Source organism: Rhopilema esculentum, chromosome 15, assembly GCF_057945365.1.
Source record: "Rhopilema esculentum isolate cy_ngs chromosome 15, ASM5794536v1, whole genome shotgun sequence".
Lineage (NCBI taxonomy): Eukaryota > Metazoa > Cnidaria > Scyphozoa > Rhizostomeae > Rhizostomatidae > Rhopilema > Rhopilema esculentum.
The window spans coordinates 9,045,633-9,065,038 of NC_142829.1; the positions used below are offsets into that span (position 1 = coordinate 9,045,633).

Here is a 19,406-nt window from a genome sequence, read left to right on the forward strand (position 1 = left end):
TACTGGCAAGATGAAAATGGATCACAGGTTGCTTGTAACCAAAATTATGAAAAAATATGTTAATCAACGTTCAATAGAGGAGGACGAGCAGACAATAAATCGATAATTTCCAAGACTTAACATCCTTTCACTTTACAATCTTACAAGAGCTCTAGCACCAATAGATACAAATAAAGCCTGTGGGGACGTAGCTAGCGCGTTGTAGGGGGTGGGGCACCCCCAATTTTTAATGAGGTGCTCTGTTAATCGTAAATATTCGGACGAATCGTCTATCAGTAGGCGAAAGAGCACCTCAATTTTTCCTAATCTAAGTTTTTGTCAGTAAATTTTTCTACTGATTACCCTGTATCAAAGCCTGGAAGGTCAAGCCACGTCACTGCATGAAAAATGTTCGTCTTTGGAACAAACCAATTCGAATATACCGTGTCCTTTGCATCAATATTAGCATTATGGCCATTAAGTAAATTGTAACAAACATATAAAAGCAAAATATACTTGAACAATATAGGTATTCAGTGTTTTGACTGCATAAAATATGCTTAACTCGCATATCCACTGCATATCACTTTGTTTGACATCGGCATAATAGAATTGCTCTTTTGAAAATGACAAACACTTTTGCTAGTGCCTTTTATCAATCTAGTGCCCCAATTTTAAACACTAAGTAGAAAGCTTACCGTTCCGTGGGAGACTTTGAAACAGCCTGCAAAGAAGAAAAAAGTATTGTTCATACGACTGTCTGCAGCCCGCCGTTTCCTTAGCAAATATTTTCATGGATAAAAACACCAGAACAGTGACAAGCTGGAAATTGAGCAAAAATGCAGAAATATAAAACAAACTCACCCAGCTTGTGTTTTTATTTTGGCGTAAAAAATGTCCTCCTAAAGGGTAAAGAGTAAGAAATAATTTTCTGCCGAATCTTAAAACGTAATATTGACAGCAGGTGCTTGTCGTAAAGTGTTGCTATAAGACTAAACCCAAATTATCAGGTTTTTTTATACATATTACTGTCTGACCAACATTTGATACTCCTTCGTTGTTACTGTGTGACTGGGACTAGTTTAAGCAATGCTTTACATACTTTTAAAAGACGTTTGTCATTGCTTTGATCGTACGATACCTGCATTACGTATAAAATATGCCTCATAGCTTTTTTAACTACGGAAAGCAACGATCAGTTAGCGTGGTAATTGACATCTACTACAGTTCATCAGTCAAAAAATACTTAAACACTTTTTTGCGCACAAAATTCAGAAAAGGTAATTCACAAAAAGGGTATACATTTCCCAACATAACACCCTCGATTTTAATTCTGACGCTTGCCACTCTGAAGAATATTAGACAAAATAATTTCATATATCTCGAAATGCCTCATTGCTTTATCAAAAAAATAGCCTCATTCCAATTCACAAACATCAGAGCAATCATATCATATCAGCACCACCTTGCCATCAGTACCATACTGTCAATGCAATCATATCTTATCGTCAAATTTGGTTGGAACAACTTTTGTTTGATCAAAAATTTTCAGTCTTAGTTTTGAATATATTTACATATTTTGAACAACATAATTTGAATTGACAGTAGCTGCAAAACTTTGGTAAATCGAAATGGCTTCTACAGTAGAACCTTGATAACATTAAAAGCTGATTTACCTACGACTTTAACAACTTTTTGGCACCTTTTCTTTTAGCATTGTCATTATCAAATGGAAACTTAAAATTTTCACAATTCCAAAGAAATTCGCTCAGAAATACAAAGCATAGCAATACCGTTTCGTCTTGCCTCTCCTGCCTTTCGAAATAATGCAAGAGCGCAGATCACGTGACGTAAAATCAACCAACGGTAGACGGCCATTGGGTCGGAGCCGAGCAGCTTTCGTACGAAAAGCATTTTGCTGTTCTTCAACGACATCACGATGTCATTTCTCATTAAATCTTGATTCTTAGCTTTGAAATCCTGGAAGAAAACAACAAACACTCAAAATAGGAAATATTTCAATTGCTGTCTGCCTTCAAGGCAAGCTGATCATTGGGTCACGTGCCTGGAACTTCCTTTATGAAATCGGAGACTTGTGGACAAAACTTATAGTCCTTGATTCAAATTCGTAGTAGGAAGAGTTTTCCAAACTTCTGAAGTATTTTCCAACCGTGGCTGAAAATTGATTTGTTTCATTAATGTCCGCCTTTGTTGCTACTTTACTATTAATCAAAAGAAATCAAAATTTCACTCTACAAACATGGAAATGTGAATTATCATTGAAGAAAACTGGATTAACAGATACAATCAGGATAACAAGCAGCACCATTTTAAATGTATACCACAATCGCCTTTGGAGCGCGAGGAGCTTTGTCCTTTGTTTATGGAGAACCAATGCCTCTATCTAATCTAAATAGCTTCATATGCTAACATAACTTGAATTTTGTCCCTTCAAATATTGTTTAGACTATTCATCTGAAATATTATGACAATTAAGTGCAAAGAAACTCAAACGAATGAAAACACAATAATGCTACAACTGAAAACTACAACATCTTAATCTAGCCTTAAGCCTTGACAAAAAACAATAAAAACGTCAAAAGGAAAGTGTCAAAATAATCAGAAAATAAATAAAAAAGGAAAAAAATTAAGAAGTTGAATAAAAAGGCAATGCAGTGGTCACATGAAGCGTGGAACTCGAAGAAGCAACATGACAACACAAAAATGTTTAAGTTTTAGCTGATCAGAATTGCATATTCGGTCCTTTCATCGCAGCCTTTTATCTATATAAACCACTGATTTTAAACATAAAACTAAATGCATAAAAATACCTTTATTTTGTACTTGACGACACCAGCATAATGCACAATTCTGAAAGCCGGCTCTTTTGTAGGTGGTTTCTCATAATGACTATTAGAGGAGTGGTGCTTGTTGAATTTAGCTAGCAGACTCTCGTCAGTACCCATGCTTAAACTGTGGATAAAAGGTGGATGAACTGTTTTATTTAAGCTATTCAGGACAATATTTCAAAAATCAATTTGGTGTTGGGGGTTCTAATTGAAATATCCACTATCTGTTGATAGCTAGAGACACAAAAACACGGTTTGTTTCTTTATCCAGATACACTGCTAAATACTGGTCTGCTTGAAGTTTGATATGCAATTTTTGAATAGTGACGTTTTTGATTTACGAAGATGAATAATACATTACAGCCTTAAAGAACTTTAATGTCTACTCAAAATTCAAAGGATAACTTTCCTTAAGATGACTTTTCTTATTAACACTTAAGTTGCGTTGTACCTGACACAGAAAGTTTATTTGAGAGATATTCAGAGATTCAGAGAAATAGAAGGCTGCCCATACAGACACAGTACAGTTCAAAACTTTGTCAAACCGTATGTTAATGAGAGATATGTGAAATGTGTCATAGATGAAATGGCATTCATAATCATTTTGAGAAGAAGACAATTTTTAAAAAAACTCTTAGTTTTCAAGAAGGAGCTGATAAAATGATGAATAGTACAAAAACTTTAAAGCATTGACAACTTAAAGTGTGATTCAAACACAGTATTCTCAAATGTGTCGAATAATGTTATTATAGTGTAAGTTTACTAGAATGTTTGCATAATGCATATTCCATTTTAAAACGTAGGAAGTCACTTTCTTAAAGAAGAGCATTTATGAAATATAAAAAATGTTTAAGTTATCGCTCGATGTAGACACATTATTAACATGATTGGCAACAAACAGTGACATTTGTCAAACCACCCGAGTGTAAAAATCTCAAATAAAAACAACAAAATTCTTTTTGATGGAACATGTTACCTGCATTCCTCGTCAAGGAGGTTGATTAGGCCAACTGGTTTGCCATTAATCAGTTCAAGGCAAGATTCGTTGTCTACAAAAGCGACAGTGTCCCACAACAGGCCTTCTGACAAATACTCGTCCTATAAAACAAATTCAGGGAACAGAAAAGTATAAACTAGAATTAGAACAGGGTGTATATTGCGACAAAAAGATCCATCAAGTCAAGGGTTTTAGACAATGGTTCTAAAACTGACTAGCATTTTCATTAAAAAAATCTAAGAAATTTCTCAAGTTAAGTTAAGTTAAGTTAAGTTAAGTTAAGTTAAGTTAAGTTAAGTTAAGTTGAGTTAAGTAAGTTAAGTTAAGTTGAGTTAAGTTGAGTTAAGTAAGTTAAGTTAAGTTGAGTTCAGTTGAATTGAGTTCAGTTGTGATAAGTTGTTCTAAACTGAGCTAGTTAAGTTAAGTTGAGTTAAGTTAGGATCTTGTACTAGTAGCGTTAAAGGACACGGCTAAGCAACAATAAGGTAACATGAAGTATTGGTAGAAACAAATAATCAGTGTCTCTATTTTGCTCCTTTCCTACGAACTGGCCTTGAAACGTGTTATGAAACTATGTTCAACAGATGACTTGATTAATGACATTGTAAGGACAATTGCTTCAGGGAAATGAGTCGCTTTACAAGATTATGAAAAAACTTAGAAAAATGAAGCAAGTACAGAAATTTCCCCTCGCGAATTTCTCTTATTGCTTTAGCTTAGGAGTGAATTAATAGGGAAAAATTACTTTTTCCTTACGAGCCTTTGAAAAAAATCTTTCTAGAAGAACATTTAACGGCGAAAATTTAACAGAAGAAAATCTTCATCTTACCTGCCTAATTTTAAAAATATGTTGATTAAGGTAAAATTGTAGATTCTCGTTGGCGAAGTTGATGCAGAACTGTTCAAAACTGTTCATCTCGAAATCTTCGAAGCCGAAGATGTCAAGTACCCCAATTGAATATGCCTGGAATAAACCATTTCTGTCAAATTTCAACTTAGTTAGTCACAGCAAGGTTCAAATATTGCAGATATAGGCATATGGAATTCCAAACGGGTGATAGAAATATTTCACAATTATTTCTATGTCCACTAAGGAATATAACACAAAATTTGGAGGATGGGGACAAGAAAGGAAATACCAACATATCTAAGTACTAGAGTTGAAAACGAAAATGGGGGTGTATTCTAGCTGACGAAGCCATACAGTATAATGTATAAGTTGCGTGACTTAGATAATGGATTTATCTTGAAACAAAAAATTTGACATTATGATATGATAACGAAAATAACTCTGCTGTTCTGGTCCTAAGATTGCTCAACATTTGTTCAAAAGAATATTTTAGTTAAAAAGCGTAGATGTTTGTAGATCTTAACAAAGTGACACATCTCTTGAGGTAAAAAGTAACGAACTTCAGTATACCTTGACATCTGACATTCTTGGGTTGTGCCTTGATTTCAATGTCTGATTGATCTAGAGAGAAAATCCATACATGCATATGTGAATCTATCCAAACTCGTTCATATCGAAATGGGACTTAAACCAACATGATTCATCAGATCTTCAACAAGGTGAAAAGTTCCAAACAGCCGGACAGAAAAACCAGTTTGAGTCGATTCGTGACATAGGCTGATTTTGTCACTGCGCCGATGTCACATAAAACTTTATTTCTGCTAGCAGTGATAGAAACACAGGAAAACGGGAATACTGAATCAACATTTCTCCACCTTAGTATTTTTTCTGTTAAGTTGATTACCGCAAAAGTGAGGTTTCATTCCAGTGAGTTTAATTTAGATACTGACTGTAGTCAAACTAGGAAACATTCCAAGAAATATGAGCTCCCCTGTTATTGTGACAAACTGCTGTGGAAATTATCATATCAATGCTAAAATTGGCAACATCAACACCAAAATTAGAATTGACATGAAACAGTTCCAGCAGATCAGATTTTGCCAAGACCCTTTCAAGATTTTGACTAAACTGGATTTTAACAAGTATACACACTTTTTGAATAATAACGAGTATCAACTTGCCAAAAAATATGAACAGCGTAAGAGCATGACCAATCAGAAATTGAAGTTAGAAGAAAAAGCAATTTGTTTGTAAATTTGCTCCAATTATAACAAAACAGAGCAGATTTAATCAACTAAACAATGTCGTATAAACTGTTTTTAGTGGCTTTGCAAAGTCAGTTTATATTATATTGTCGTAAAAAATCAATATATATAAAAAACAAAACAAACATCAAAACAAATTCAATTTATGCCGTTTTTATAAAAAGAATGAAATAACACGAGCAGTCAGTGAAACAGTTTTCTTACCAAATTTCACGACTTTCTGATGGTGTAACAGTTATAGTAGAAAGAAATTCTTGTTTGTTATTTGAAATCCATGTTTGAATATTGCATGCCTTATATTACATATCTGGCATTCAATATTACAATCTTATATTACAGTTATGTTGGTAGGAATATTTCTATTGCTAACAAAAAGGTATGAAGATATGTGCATAGACGAAAGAAGAAAATAATGATTGCATGGTAAACATCAAAAGAATTGTCATATAACAATCTTGTAAAGCATTAGCAATGATTTTAAAACCAAATTAATTTGTCTTGGGTGTATGCACATCAATAAAATCTTAATATTTTTGCATAACTTTGTCGACGAGCTAAGAATAAACATTTGTACGATGCGAAAAAGAGAAATAATTTTAGCTGCCAAATCCAGTTAGATTAATGGTCACTTCAAGTTGAAAGCGGAATTTTTTGGCTTGCTGGATAAAAAAAGGCAAAATTGCGTCTTCTTTCATTGACATTTAACGATAAAGTTAATTTTTTGAAAATGTATCTTTGTTTGACAACATAGAAGAGTGACTGAAATCTTTTTATGTCAACTTTATAATATTAAAACCAGATCACAGAGGTGGGCAACGGCAATTTCAACAATGCTTTTGCGATTAAATACTTTATGAAAAGCAGTCTTTGGATACAGCTCAAATCTTATGAAAAATGAACGAAATTTGAATTTACTTTCAGAGGGCCTTAACATATACCCGTTTAGTCTCTTTAACAATATCTTAATAATATAAAGTGACTCAAAACTTCTACTTTATACACCTTAAAAAGATGCCAAGAAAACAGGAAATCCTTTAAAAGAGGATCAGACTAGCCACCTAGTCGACAGGAGTATGATTGAGGGGTGTACAACCGAAAGAAGGATATAAATCTGCAAAATGTAATTGTGTTGATTAAGGCGTTCTTAGAACTGGTGTTATTGCCTTTAATCATCATCAACAAGTGTTGATTGTTGATCTTTAATTATAGCTAGGAAACATCTTTGTATGGCACTTCAGAAGTACGGATGTATTGGAATAGCAGAAAAGAATAGCAGTTACATTTTGCTGCTTTGGCATAAAAAGCTACTTTCATCACATTTTTATCAGAATATAAAACGTTAGGTGAAGATCAGAAAGTGACGACGATTTCTACCTATTTAGTAGTGAAGTTTAACCACTCAGAGAGAAAAGAAGAACAGTGGATATGTCTGGATATAGATTAATTAATCAGTGCTCATCATTTGACGATTTCTACTCTGCTGAATATTGGGCTAGAACAGCCTTAAGTTTATAAGGAAGGTTGTTCAATTTTTCAATAGAATTTCGAACATTCAAAAAAGCTTTAAAATGAAGTGTACCTGTAAGACGATCCAGTCGAAAACAGAGCCATACAAAGCTTTTGCCATTCCGTCTCTTGTTGCAATGGCCTAAAGCATTATTGTCTGATTTAAAATCTTTGAAGTGAAACACGATAAGGATATCCAAAACTTCACAAAGTAATGCAGAATAACTTAATAAAAAAGAAAATTTCGTCCCTGGAAACATCTATATAGCCGTATAAAATCATGTCAAGTGTAGTCTTTGGCTAAGAGTAGTACGAATTCACCAGGCTTATTCAAGAGGTATTTCAGAACATTAAATGCACAGAAATTAAGAATTATTCTATAAAGAAAGGATAGAAGACCTCAAGATTTTATCGGGGTTAATGCTAAATCGTATCTTCTCTGACGGATCAACAACCACACACTGATTTATTGGCCAATAAACCACCTTCAATAACAGAACCACTGTGTTAAAATATTAGGGCTATTTCATCTTGTTACAGAAAATCAAAGGATTTTCATACAGGTTTCACTGATGTCGCAACCGGGGAGGCAACCGGGGAGGCACCCGGGGTAAATGTCCCAAAACTTTACAAAAAATTTCACTTCTTTCAGCCACTTTTTCTGAGACATGGTGCCCCTTTCTAACTGTACCCTTTCATCTTTGCGATGCTTTCGATGTTCCTGAGGATTTTTACTGTATGCATTCGCTTGAGAAACTCTGAGTCGTTGAAAGAGATTGCATGATTTTAGGAATAAGGGAAGCCTGGCGCTGTTCCAAAAACAGTATAGTTTAGGCCCAGAAGAGGAAATTTATTTTATCAAAAATTTATTTGATAAAGCTTTTATCAAAATATCATCACCTCCGCCTCTTTATATGGTCGTATCAGAACCTCTCCTCTGGTCACAGTTCTGCGAACAGTGAACACGTCAACGAGTATTTGTTTATCAACCTAGGAAAGAAAGACAACTTGCTAACCACTGTAAAAAAATATGTATAGAATACTATTTACACATTTAGTATCATGCTAACACAATCTGAAAACTGAAACACAAGTGCTTGTGAAACAATCATAAACAAACTAAGCTTAAAAATATAGTGACATAAATGTCTTAAATAAAAACAATCATTGACAAGTGGAGTCAAATCACGGCATTTTTGGGCAATCTTTAAATTTTGCAATACGAATGGATTTTTTCAAAAGCAATTAAATCATTTGAACAAATGACAATTAAGTAGGAAATCTCTTTTTAAATAACTTTATACTCGAATATGTCGGTATAAAATAAAACAAATTTTTAAGCATGTTGTGTGGAGCTTGGGCCGGGGGTTAGCCAGGAACACTAGGCATCATCATTACACATACAGTACCCGCGTGTAAGAAACCCCCTTGTGTAAGAAACAGGCCTCATTTTTTCAAAATGGGCTCATTTTACGACAAACAATTTTAGGCCTGAAGCTAAATTGTTTCTTAATTTCAAGTATAAACATTCATGCTTTTATCTGTTTATGCTTTATGGATGGTTTAGTGTGTTTTCTATTAATATGAAAAATTGATGTAGATTATGTATTATACGCTACAACCATTAACATTGAATACACGTCCGTGGATGGTTCTGCCTTGATTTGACTTGACAATACCTATTTATAAGAAACTTAGACTCTGGTGATGAAAAGTCCCTGTCGATTAGAAACTTGCTGAGGCCTCAGCCTTAAAAAGGTGGCTTTTTATATGCGGGTACATACTGTAGCAAATAGGGAAATTGACACCTCGTAGGGATCAATATCATATCTTTAACAGGAAAATTCATTAAACAAGTATTTGACGAACCTTAAGAAGACTGGATATGATATCAACCGCACCGTTATCATTAATTGTTACAGCATCTTCAGATCTCTCTTTCTGTAAAATTAAAAACATTAAGAGATGTTGGAGTGAGATTGTTACTGAAGCATGTATTTATGAAATGAAACGATAGTTTAATATCATAAAATAGGTATGAAATAACTAAGAACTACGAAAATACATTAATAAAAACACAAAAAATAGCTTTAAAAGGGAAGTGAGCAGACAGAAGAGAGAGAAAATTTAACGCCGGTTGTGTTTTTGGCATCAACAGACATATAAGAACAAAAATAATACTGTTTACTACAAGTTTCCATATCAAACTTGCAACATCAAAGTACAAAAAACTCAAAGATCAATGTATTGAAATTGTACGCTGTTATCAACGTGTGTCCTGATTCAATTAAATGGAAAAGTAAAAGCAGCAAATTCTCATTTTTTCGAAGAAGGTTTCAAACAAATTTTGAATATGTTTGGGCAAAAAAAATGGCAGTGGTTTTGTTTACTACTTCTTCTCTGATGTCATGAACAGATATTACTGCAAAACGCGTTATACAACGCTACACTGTTTGTTACCACGTGTGAGTACCGATATTTAAATTCGGGTTGCTCTAGAAAGATCTTGTTTGATTCCAATACTGTCTTGATACAAGGATAATATCATTAACTAGAAAATCGTTCCATAGGGAAAATCCCCGAAGCATACCAGCGACGAGAACAACGTGCCATACTCAAAATATGCGTCCTGTCATAAGGAGTGACGAAATGTCTTTATGTTGCGCAAATCATTAAAATAATTATCTCTTGATTATGTCAGCTAATCATATTAGACAAAATAGAGAAGAGCTGCTTAGATAATCAATAACCTTTCAACATAAGAAAGATTATTCCTTCTTCTGGATGCTGAAAAAATCTAGGTTTAGTTTGTCTAGGATGAACTGTACTTGAATAACACAAGCAGTGAGCATCGAATACAAAGCACTGACTTTGAACTTCAAGCAAATTCATTTTTCTATTTATATAAACTCTAGTTTTTGAAACAGTAACAGTTAGCACTTCTAAAGACGCATCTATTGTTAACTATTTGAATTTTCTTACAGGTTCCATAGATTAAAATCGAGGAAACAGAAGAAATAAAATAACCACGAGGTTATCGTATTTTCAGCGTGAAACCAAATCTAGTTCTACAACACCACTGCGCTTTCAAGTTATTATGAATGTTGACTTGCCAAACGCCTAAACAGAAAACTAAAAAAAATGTTAGACACGTAATGGAAGCAGTTTAAACAAAGACATACCGGGATGAACTCAACATTGCCAATCTGCAAGACGGCTGAAAGCACTGTAAATAGCCTACAACGACAAAGTCACTAGTCAATGATTAATTGCAGTTTGACTGAAAACTTTAGAAAATCGAAAGTTAAGAATTATAATGTCCGGAGAATCGCTTTAATAAAAAAAGGAGACCGCAAAAATCAATTAATGTAAAGATAGAATAATACGACAATGGAAAGCAAGAAAATTTAAGCCTATTTTCTATTTAAGGCTTGTGCCTTACTTAAAGTTAGGTCATCCAGGTGTCTTAAAAATAAATATAACCCATTTTACAAAAGCTACTTTTCTTTCTAAGGTAACGCATTTTGCCCCAATTTGGACAAATGCTGTTTGCATGAGAAATTTGCAAATCACTTCCAAAATGCTTTCAATACAATGCAAGATAGTTGCAAACCTTAATTTATAAAGTTTATATATTCCAAACATAAAAGTATAGAGAATGTTTACAAGATTCGTTGGTATGATAACCAGGTGCTGAAAAACGACTTGACAATGTAGTGGCGGTACTGTTGAAGAACTAGCTAGTGTTTTTGCTTGGCTTTGGAGAATTTGTTAATGTGACACAACGGAAAATGGCTCCATTTGCGCAGAAAATATAAGGGTTGGTAGAATTTATCTGAAACCGACCCGTTGTTTCCAATCGACTTGGGTTTCTTTTCACGGAGCAATTCTTTCTTCCGAATTGTGTACGCGATTTTCATCAAAACAACATGATTTCTTGTGACTATCATATCAAAACAATATTTCTATCCGAGGGGCGATTCACTCTTGCAAATAGCGTACAAGATTTTGCCTAAAACAAAAGGATTTCTGGGGATTTTCAGATAAAACAATGGATTTTCACAAAAGGTGTACGAGATTTTCTTAGAGTGGTTTGCCCCTCGTTTCTATCAAAGGAAAACAAAACTTTCATAGAGTGATTTGCCCCTCGGTTCTTTTGAGACTTATTTATCAATTGAATGGTAAAAATAGTTATGTATAAATATATTGATATTTGATAAAAATATAAACATATCGGAAACTATCCGCTCTGGAAGGATTATATCCAAATAAATCAGGTCTGGCCAAACAGCGGTAGCGAGTCTGTGAATAGAGCCACCGGCAATCGACTGATGCTAGCAGGAAATGCATCTAGTCGTCACAGGAACAGGGGAGGAGTTCTGTACTCATCAGGTAAAGACGAGGTCATGGAGGTCTTACTCTCCTTGCATTGTATTATCAATTTATTTCGAACAGATTCGAACAGGTAGAATACCCATGGAGTTGTTGGGATGTTTGTGTGTCAAGACTAAAAAGCTGGCCAAATCAATACAGATGTTTTAGGAAAAGAACTACTGACAGCAACTCTGTTTAATATATCTTCAAATTACATTTCATCACAAATTGTTTTCAATCGCCACAAAAAAGAACCTCTTTAAATTTACTTGACCACTCAAAAGATTGAGTCCCCCCGTTACTTCAATGGTCTGACAAAACAATAATGTTTTTTTTGTCAGTAAACTTTTATAGCGTTACCCGATCCATTTTTTAATTTTGATACTAGGGAATACAAGGGACAAAATGTTTGTGAGAATAAAGAATACCATAAGATAATGCTGATCTTTGGACGTTCGAAAATAACTACAGAACACTGTAAACATTGTCATCAATTCTTTTTTCTAGTTTTCAAATCCAAATTTTAAAAAAGACGTTCCAAGTTTGTCTTGTTTTGGCACTGTCAGGAACATGTATACTAGATTGCGTGCCATGGGGTACAATAGAATGATATAATAACCATGAATGTAAGTAAATTGTACCAGGAATAAATAATTGATTTAATGAATACCAGTGGTGTGTTATTCATTGAATCAATTACTTATTACTGGCACAATTCACTTACATTCATAGTCAGGAATATGTGACTGCCTCTGAGCTAGCAAAAATGTTAAACTAGCTTCTATAGAGAAAACATTATGATTTATCCAAAAATATAAAAATGTAAAATATTTGGTAAATAAAGTTCACAAAATGAAAGTGATACCTTTGCTGGACTTCACCACTGAATCCGATGCTTCTCATTGAATCTTGGAGTCTCAAAAAATCGTAGGATTCATCCACTCGATCAATAGTGTAACACTGGCTCTAAAAGATTAAAATAACTCAAGAGGATGCTCACACAAACTGCATATATTGGGAATATTTACAAATAGAAAAAAGCATTGTTTTCGCCTGGCTGTTGTCTATGTGCGATTTCCGTAGTTCAATTTTTAAGAATACAAGACTCCAGAAGACCTGATATCGACAGACAAACGATGCGGGGTACGTGCTAGCCAGAAGGCCTTTTTTGACTATCAGAATCCATAGATTCAGAGAGAGCCATTGCGAGCAGCCAATCAACTACCCTCGGCGCCCGAGTCTCCATTGTTTAGTCTCCATTATTTGGGCTCCAGAAATATAGTTCGGAACACCCTCCGCATCCACTCCTTTTTTGTCACCATAGCCGTTTACAATACTGTATCCCTGTATTCATGAAGCTCTAGTACCAACGGTACCAATCAACCAGCAATCCTCGAGATCTTGTTGAATTGCCAGCTTAACTTTAATCAAGACGAAAATCATTCAATGGAAATCTCCTATACAATTGGTTGAAATCCTATCCCTTATCCGAAAATCCCTGGAATTTTTTTCATGAAATCTCGTACACTGTTTGAACGAGTGAATTGTCCTTCGATTTTCAGAGCGAAATATTTTAAGGACGTCTTTGACATTATTCAGAAAAAATTGACACAAATAGTTTGTCTACATTTTATGATCAATCATGTATTTGGCTGGTGATCACAGTATTTTCATCAAGTCTGCTGTAACAACTAGTGCGTTGCATAGAAAAATATTATCATATGTCTGAGAATTCTTATCAAATCAAACAACAGAAGCATCAAACGTCTTACCCAATTAAGCCCCTACAAAATTATATGATTAATAAAAGAGCAAGTAAACTATAAAAATAGGAACTTTCATCGCAATTTGATGAACGAACGGGAATATTTTAATAATACGACACGACCCGATCTTAGCAAACAGGGATGAACCTTTACCAACATTGGCTTTAAGAAATATCAATATCAGGAATGTGGCTTAAATGAGCTCATTGTAAGCTGCTAAAATGTCTAAAAAGAAATCTCTTTGGCACCAGGTAGGCAAAGGACATAAATCACGACGATATTATTTTGAAAATGGGCTAAAAATAATGTGCAAAGATTTGATAAAAAAAGTAGAATTTCATCAACACGAGTGTGCTAATATTCTAATTAGAAAATATGACGGTAATATGAACATATTTTCCTGGATTTTCATGAAAATTATCGTTAATGAATTATGCAGTTCAACGAGAGCTATCACTATCAATGGTAGCAGATAACAATAATCTGGCTCGTTATTCAAATTCAGTCATTCTTCCAAAACTAATTTACTAAACAGTTTCAAATATACCATAGCAAAACACCACGTCCAAAAATAAAATCCATTTCAAAAAGTACCATAAAAAGTACTATATGCTACATCAATAGCTTTTAGTCTTAACGTTATCGTTCTTCCTCGAAATCATTGTTCTACCATAATGCGGTTACGATATCGTTTTTTATATTTTTAAGTTATAAAATATCATTTTTTCACCCAGTTGCGCTCTATGGTATCATGCTCCAACCAAGTACCTTTCAAAAATATTATCATTCTACCCCGTTCCAAAACAAAATTGTTTATCAAATCAAGATTTATCACAACACTTTTCTACCCAGTCGTGTCAGGTAATGTCATTGTTAAACCCAGCAACGGGCCCGTGGCTCTCTTTTCTGGGGCCTTGGCCAAATCTACCTCCTTCCCGCCTTTCAGACGGGCCTGCCCTGTAACGTTCTATCGTATCATTGTACTACCCAGTTAAGTTCTATAATAATATTTTACAATTGTAACGTTCTATCGTATCATTGTACTACCCAGTAAAGTTATATAATATTGTTTTGTAAATATAATCTTGGTTCTGTCTATTGTTCTAATTAAGGTTTGTTATTAACAAGAAGAATTTGCTGGCAAAGATGACTGAAAAGAAATCAAAACACTCACCTTGTTGAGATAAGCGTAGTCCTCCGGCTTTTGCAGATGCAGTGCCTGTCTCTCACTTGCATTCGCTCCAACAAGAAGATAGTAGAACACGTGATAATTCCTATGAGACAGGGACAAAAAAATCAGCATTCTGTTCCAAGGGAGGTGTGGCCCATCGATATTGCCCGTTATTATAGCCAACAGTTTTAACGCGATCACATTTACTTAACAGCTTGGTTGCATTCTGGTAACAAAGGATCCCTAAACATCCCTTTTAGATCTAAAGAATCTGTATGATATTTCAGAAAAAATTATACTTCAAAACTTAAGTGTTTCTAAGCAAAATGTCAGCCACTTAATATATGTAAATTACTAAAATAAATGAAATAGTTTAAATATGAATATCAAAGCCATCGTACACGGTTATGCTACTGTGCAATTACAAAAAATATAAAGATACTTGAAAAATTTGCACTTCTTGCCATCCCTGCTAGAAAAATTTCATTTAGGTAATAAATTATTAGAAAATTTTTACAAAAGGTGAAATATTTCTTGAGCTTAGCTATTGAATTTTGGTTCTTAAGATAATATTAAGATATTAATATCAATATCAAGATAGTATTAGAAAATTTTTACAAAAGATGAAATATTTCTTGAGCTTAGCTTTTGAATTTTGGTTCTTAAGATAATATTAAGATATTAATATCAATATTAAGATAATATTAGAAAATTTTTTACAAAAGATGAAATATTTCTTGGACTTAGCTTTTGAATTTTGGTTCTTAAGATAATATTAAGATATTAATATCAATATTAAGATAATATTAGAAAATTTTTACAAAAGGTGAAATATTTCTTGAGCTTAGCTTTTGAATTTTGGTTCTTAAGATAATATTAAGATATTAATATCAATATTAAAATAAAATTAGAAAGTTTTTACATTAGAAACTTATTGATAGATGGATATATTACTTGATGATAGATGATATATGGAAAAAGATCCCTTTACTGCACTTTTCTGCATTTAATTTCCATTTCCCCCTCCCTCTCTACCATCTTATCATCATTTATAGTATACTTAAAAAATTATGTTGATTATTAATAGTAATATCATGTATATTCAAAAAATATCTTATTAATGTAAACGAGGGCACATGGCTCGAAAGCTCTTCCAGAGTTATCTTCATTTGTCCTCTTCAACTTATATATTTTGACTTACTCTATTGTATTAATTCTGTATCAATGTATTAGAATATTACCTTTTGTTAAATCTTGATTAACATTGTTAAAAGTTGAGAATTTACATGAAATGAAAATGAAAATCCAAACAGATCAAGGTTGACACCAAAACTCAAAATGACAATAATAAAAAACATATCTAATTGGCAGCTCTGAACCATTTAAAGTTAACATGCAACTAAAACACTATATCCATTTCAACATTTAAATTTGTAGCCTCATTGATGATCTCACCTCTCACTATCGGCTTGAGCAACGATGCGGGATTTTTCCAGCAAATATTTCCGCAGAACAGCACTAAAATCAAGGCGGCAAGAATCATGATAATAATAATGAATATTTGCAGCTCATTTCAAAAAACTAGCCTCAATAGAAAAGGGTTACATAATTGGTTACTATGCTCTAAAACTTATAGTACAGCTATACTTAAAGTTACTTCGTTTGGGAACCATTTCTGAAATATATATTTCTTGCACAGGGTCCCTCAACACAACAAATATCAAAGCATCTTGGTTGATTAACGCATTCCGGAGATTACCAATGATTTAATTTCTGGATCATGATAGTCACGAAGAACGGAAGTACTGATACGAAAGAATGTGTAAAGTCCGTAACTAACTTTTAACAGAATAATTCCTGGCTATAATTTATATTACGTTTAAGGAACTAAAATCATGATAGGAAGTATCACGAAGTAGCTAAACGGAAACAGACTGTTACGTTCTAGCTGTCTAGCATCACATAGCTTCTTAATAAAGAGGCTACTGGAGTCACTTACGAGCGAATTCTTTTAAAAGGTGCCTTTTTAGACGAATCAAATAAGGAATAGAGGTTCTACTGAAGTGTAACTTTAAATTCCTATTGCAAACAGAGCATTTGTAGACATATTTGTAAGAGTGTTTCCTTCAAGTATGGGGTATGAAAACATGGGCTCACCCTTCCATAATTCATTCTCTCCTTGTTGGAGAGACGAGTGTTTATTTCAATTAACTATGGGTATTATTCTACACAATTTCCTGAACACATGAGAAAGTGCAGCACATGCACATGCGCATTAGGGAGAAGATCAGTGGACAAAATTTACAACACACGACGCTTCACAGCATTTAATCAACCTGTTATATATCGTAGCTACATTAAATAAACAATGGTTTCACTCTCACACTGGCTTGTTCCAATAAGAGACCCGGATGTTCTCACCACAGAATACATTATGCGATGCGACAATAACATCGGCGGTTTTAACTGCGCATGTGCATTTGATGCAAAATTTTGAAAGCCAACGGACCCTCGAACAAATGCTGCTTCGTAAACCCAAGAAATTCTAGCAAATTTCCTACACTGATATAACAAGAGTAAATTTAGATCGTTTGTCAAATTTTACGAGAAATTTTTGCAAAAGCGAGCAAGTCGAGGCAACGTAAATTTTCCACTTTTGCTCTGAAGAAGTCCCGTATGCTAAGGCGAAATACTAGCTACTTTTAATTTACTTGTGTTCGTTGTTGTTGTTCTAGGCGCGTTGTTTTGTTCCTTATTTTCTACATTTTTATCGAGTTTTCGTCGCGAGCTTTACGATCGGAGGCAGTCGAGCAGACTGCTACCGTAGCCTTTCCTTCAATCACATAAATTTTCCATATAGACCTATTGTTTATAAAAACTCTTCATACGAATTTTAAGACTAATCCGACATTTTTAGAAGAGGGGGCCACCATCCGACCACGAGCCACTAAGCAATATGCGCTTGAGATACTCAAATAGAAAAGCAACTTGAGGTTTAGGATTCAAGGACGTTTGTTCTTGTTAATAATTTTGTACATTCTTGGTGAAGCCTCTTTAATAAGCAGCATTGAAGCTTAGCTGATATCACATAAATTTTAAGCTATGTTGAAGACTGGGTCCTGAGTTGGTTATTTTATAATCTATACCATATTTAGGCTTGATTTTACAAGACCGTAAAAAGAGAGACATGAACATTGAGAATAGATGTCTCGCTTAAGCGTTAAAATGGCAATCCAGATAAACTTCGATGTGTGTAGGATGAGCAAACCTAGTTTACAATCTTATTCAAAATCCACTAACGTTCAAGGTATCCCAAACATTAACTATTGTTTACTTATTGAGGACTGGTGATGAGTCTATGATAATCCATAAAACTAAGCAAACAACAATTGGTGCCTTGGGAACGTCTTAAAATGAAACTGATTAACAACAAGGCTTTTAATATTCATTACACTGAAAATCAAAATATTTTTCTCCCAGATATAAATGCAACTTAAACAAAGCAAGCTTTCAATGCGCGATTTACAAACATAACGAACAAATTTTGCGAGTCGTTGAGTGGGATTCTGCAACAACGGGTATTCATTATGACTTGTAAACCAAACAGGAAGGGCTAATTATTCTCGCTTTCAATGCGAGGTATCCATCGTTGATTTTAATCAGTCTCATTTTTAAAGAACCAAACATTGTTGAATGTTTCTCTACAATAACACAATTGTGATCCTTTGCACTCGACTTCTTCATTGCAACAGTTTTGGGATGACAAGGAAACTGTCGCAATGTCTTCGGTTATCTTATTACATTTCTTGGGAATACGATTCAGTTATAATTTTTGAAATGTATCGTAACTTTTTCACATCAGGAATTTTAATGGATAGCACCAGAAACGACCAGAATTAGATTTAAACGACAAAAGTTTGCCTACAGTTTTCCTTTATCTGATTGGTCTGAACTAGGGTGTGTGCCGACCGTATGAACCCTTTAAAAGGTTCAAACTTACGCTCATTACACCCTTTGTTTTGGCTTCGTAAGACTTTTGATAAACCAATAAATACATTAATCTTGAAGCAAAACATTAAAAACAACACATATAAACTCACCCACAAACAACGCCGTCGGCTCGGTACGTTATTTCTGTGAATTTCCCAAACCGACTAGAATTATTGTTATGACATGTTTTTGCATTACCAAAGGCCTGTAAAAGACAAAAGAACAGTTTTAGTCCAGTTTCAGACCAGAAGGAAAGCTATGAAAAACAATGCGATCAGTACAATAGCATTGGTGTTACCAGAAAGGCAGCTCTTGAAGCCGAAGTTTTAAGGAAAGAGAATGAAGGGGAAAGATGGAAAGATTATCGAGCTGCAGGTAAAATTGGAAAGAGGGGCATGTGATATAAATTCTGCATATGATATGGTGATAATCTTCGAGATTGACAGCTATGACCCATTACTTCCTACCAGAAAAGTCATGTTTGAATCCCAAGGAAAAAACTTAACAAGAAAACTGCCAATGTATCTTTTAGATATCTTTCCCTCAGGTAAGGCTCAAACCCGATTTAAAAAAATTTAAATGAAAATGTTAGAGAACTATGTCTTCTTAAAGCTAAGGACACCAGAAACTAAATGCCTTTGCGTATTGAGTGACCAAAA

General features: G+C 34.0%; 1 protein-coding gene across 4 annotated transcripts in view; it reads right to left on the reverse strand.

Moving 5' to 3' along the window:
• Positions 1 to 19,406, reverse strand: part of LOC135685810 (unconventional myosin-IXb) — a 61,410-nt gene that overhangs the window by 37,206 nt on the left and 4,798 nt on the right. For all 4 annotated transcript variants that reach the window (XM_065201885.2, XM_065201886.2, XM_065201884.2 and 1 more), the window contains exons 3-17: positions 18,858 to 18,952; positions 16,213 to 16,275; positions 14,761 to 14,860; positions 12,686 to 12,786; positions 10,629 to 10,683; positions 9,316 to 9,387; positions 8,347 to 8,436; positions 7,520 to 7,588; positions 5,246 to 5,296; positions 4,655 to 4,789; positions 3,805 to 3,926; positions 2,811 to 2,952; positions 1,773 to 1,959; positions 844 to 881; positions 678 to 703 (exon numbers count right to left, since the gene is read on the reverse strand). In XM_065201885.2, the coding sequence (XP_065057957.2) occupies positions 678 to 703; positions 844 to 881; positions 1,773 to 1,959; positions 2,811 to 2,952; positions 3,805 to 3,926; positions 4,655 to 4,789; positions 5,246 to 5,296; positions 7,520 to 7,588; positions 8,347 to 8,436; positions 9,316 to 9,387; positions 10,629 to 10,683; positions 12,686 to 12,786; positions 14,761 to 14,860; positions 16,213 to 16,275; positions 18,858 to 18,952 (1,346 nt within the window). The remainder of the gene's footprint in view (positions 1 to 677; positions 704 to 843; positions 882 to 1,772; positions 1,960 to 2,810; positions 2,953 to 3,804; positions 3,927 to 4,654; positions 4,790 to 5,245; positions 5,297 to 7,519; positions 7,589 to 8,346; positions 8,437 to 9,315; positions 9,388 to 10,628; positions 10,684 to 12,685; positions 12,787 to 14,760; positions 14,861 to 16,212; positions 16,276 to 18,857; positions 18,953 to 19,406) is intronic.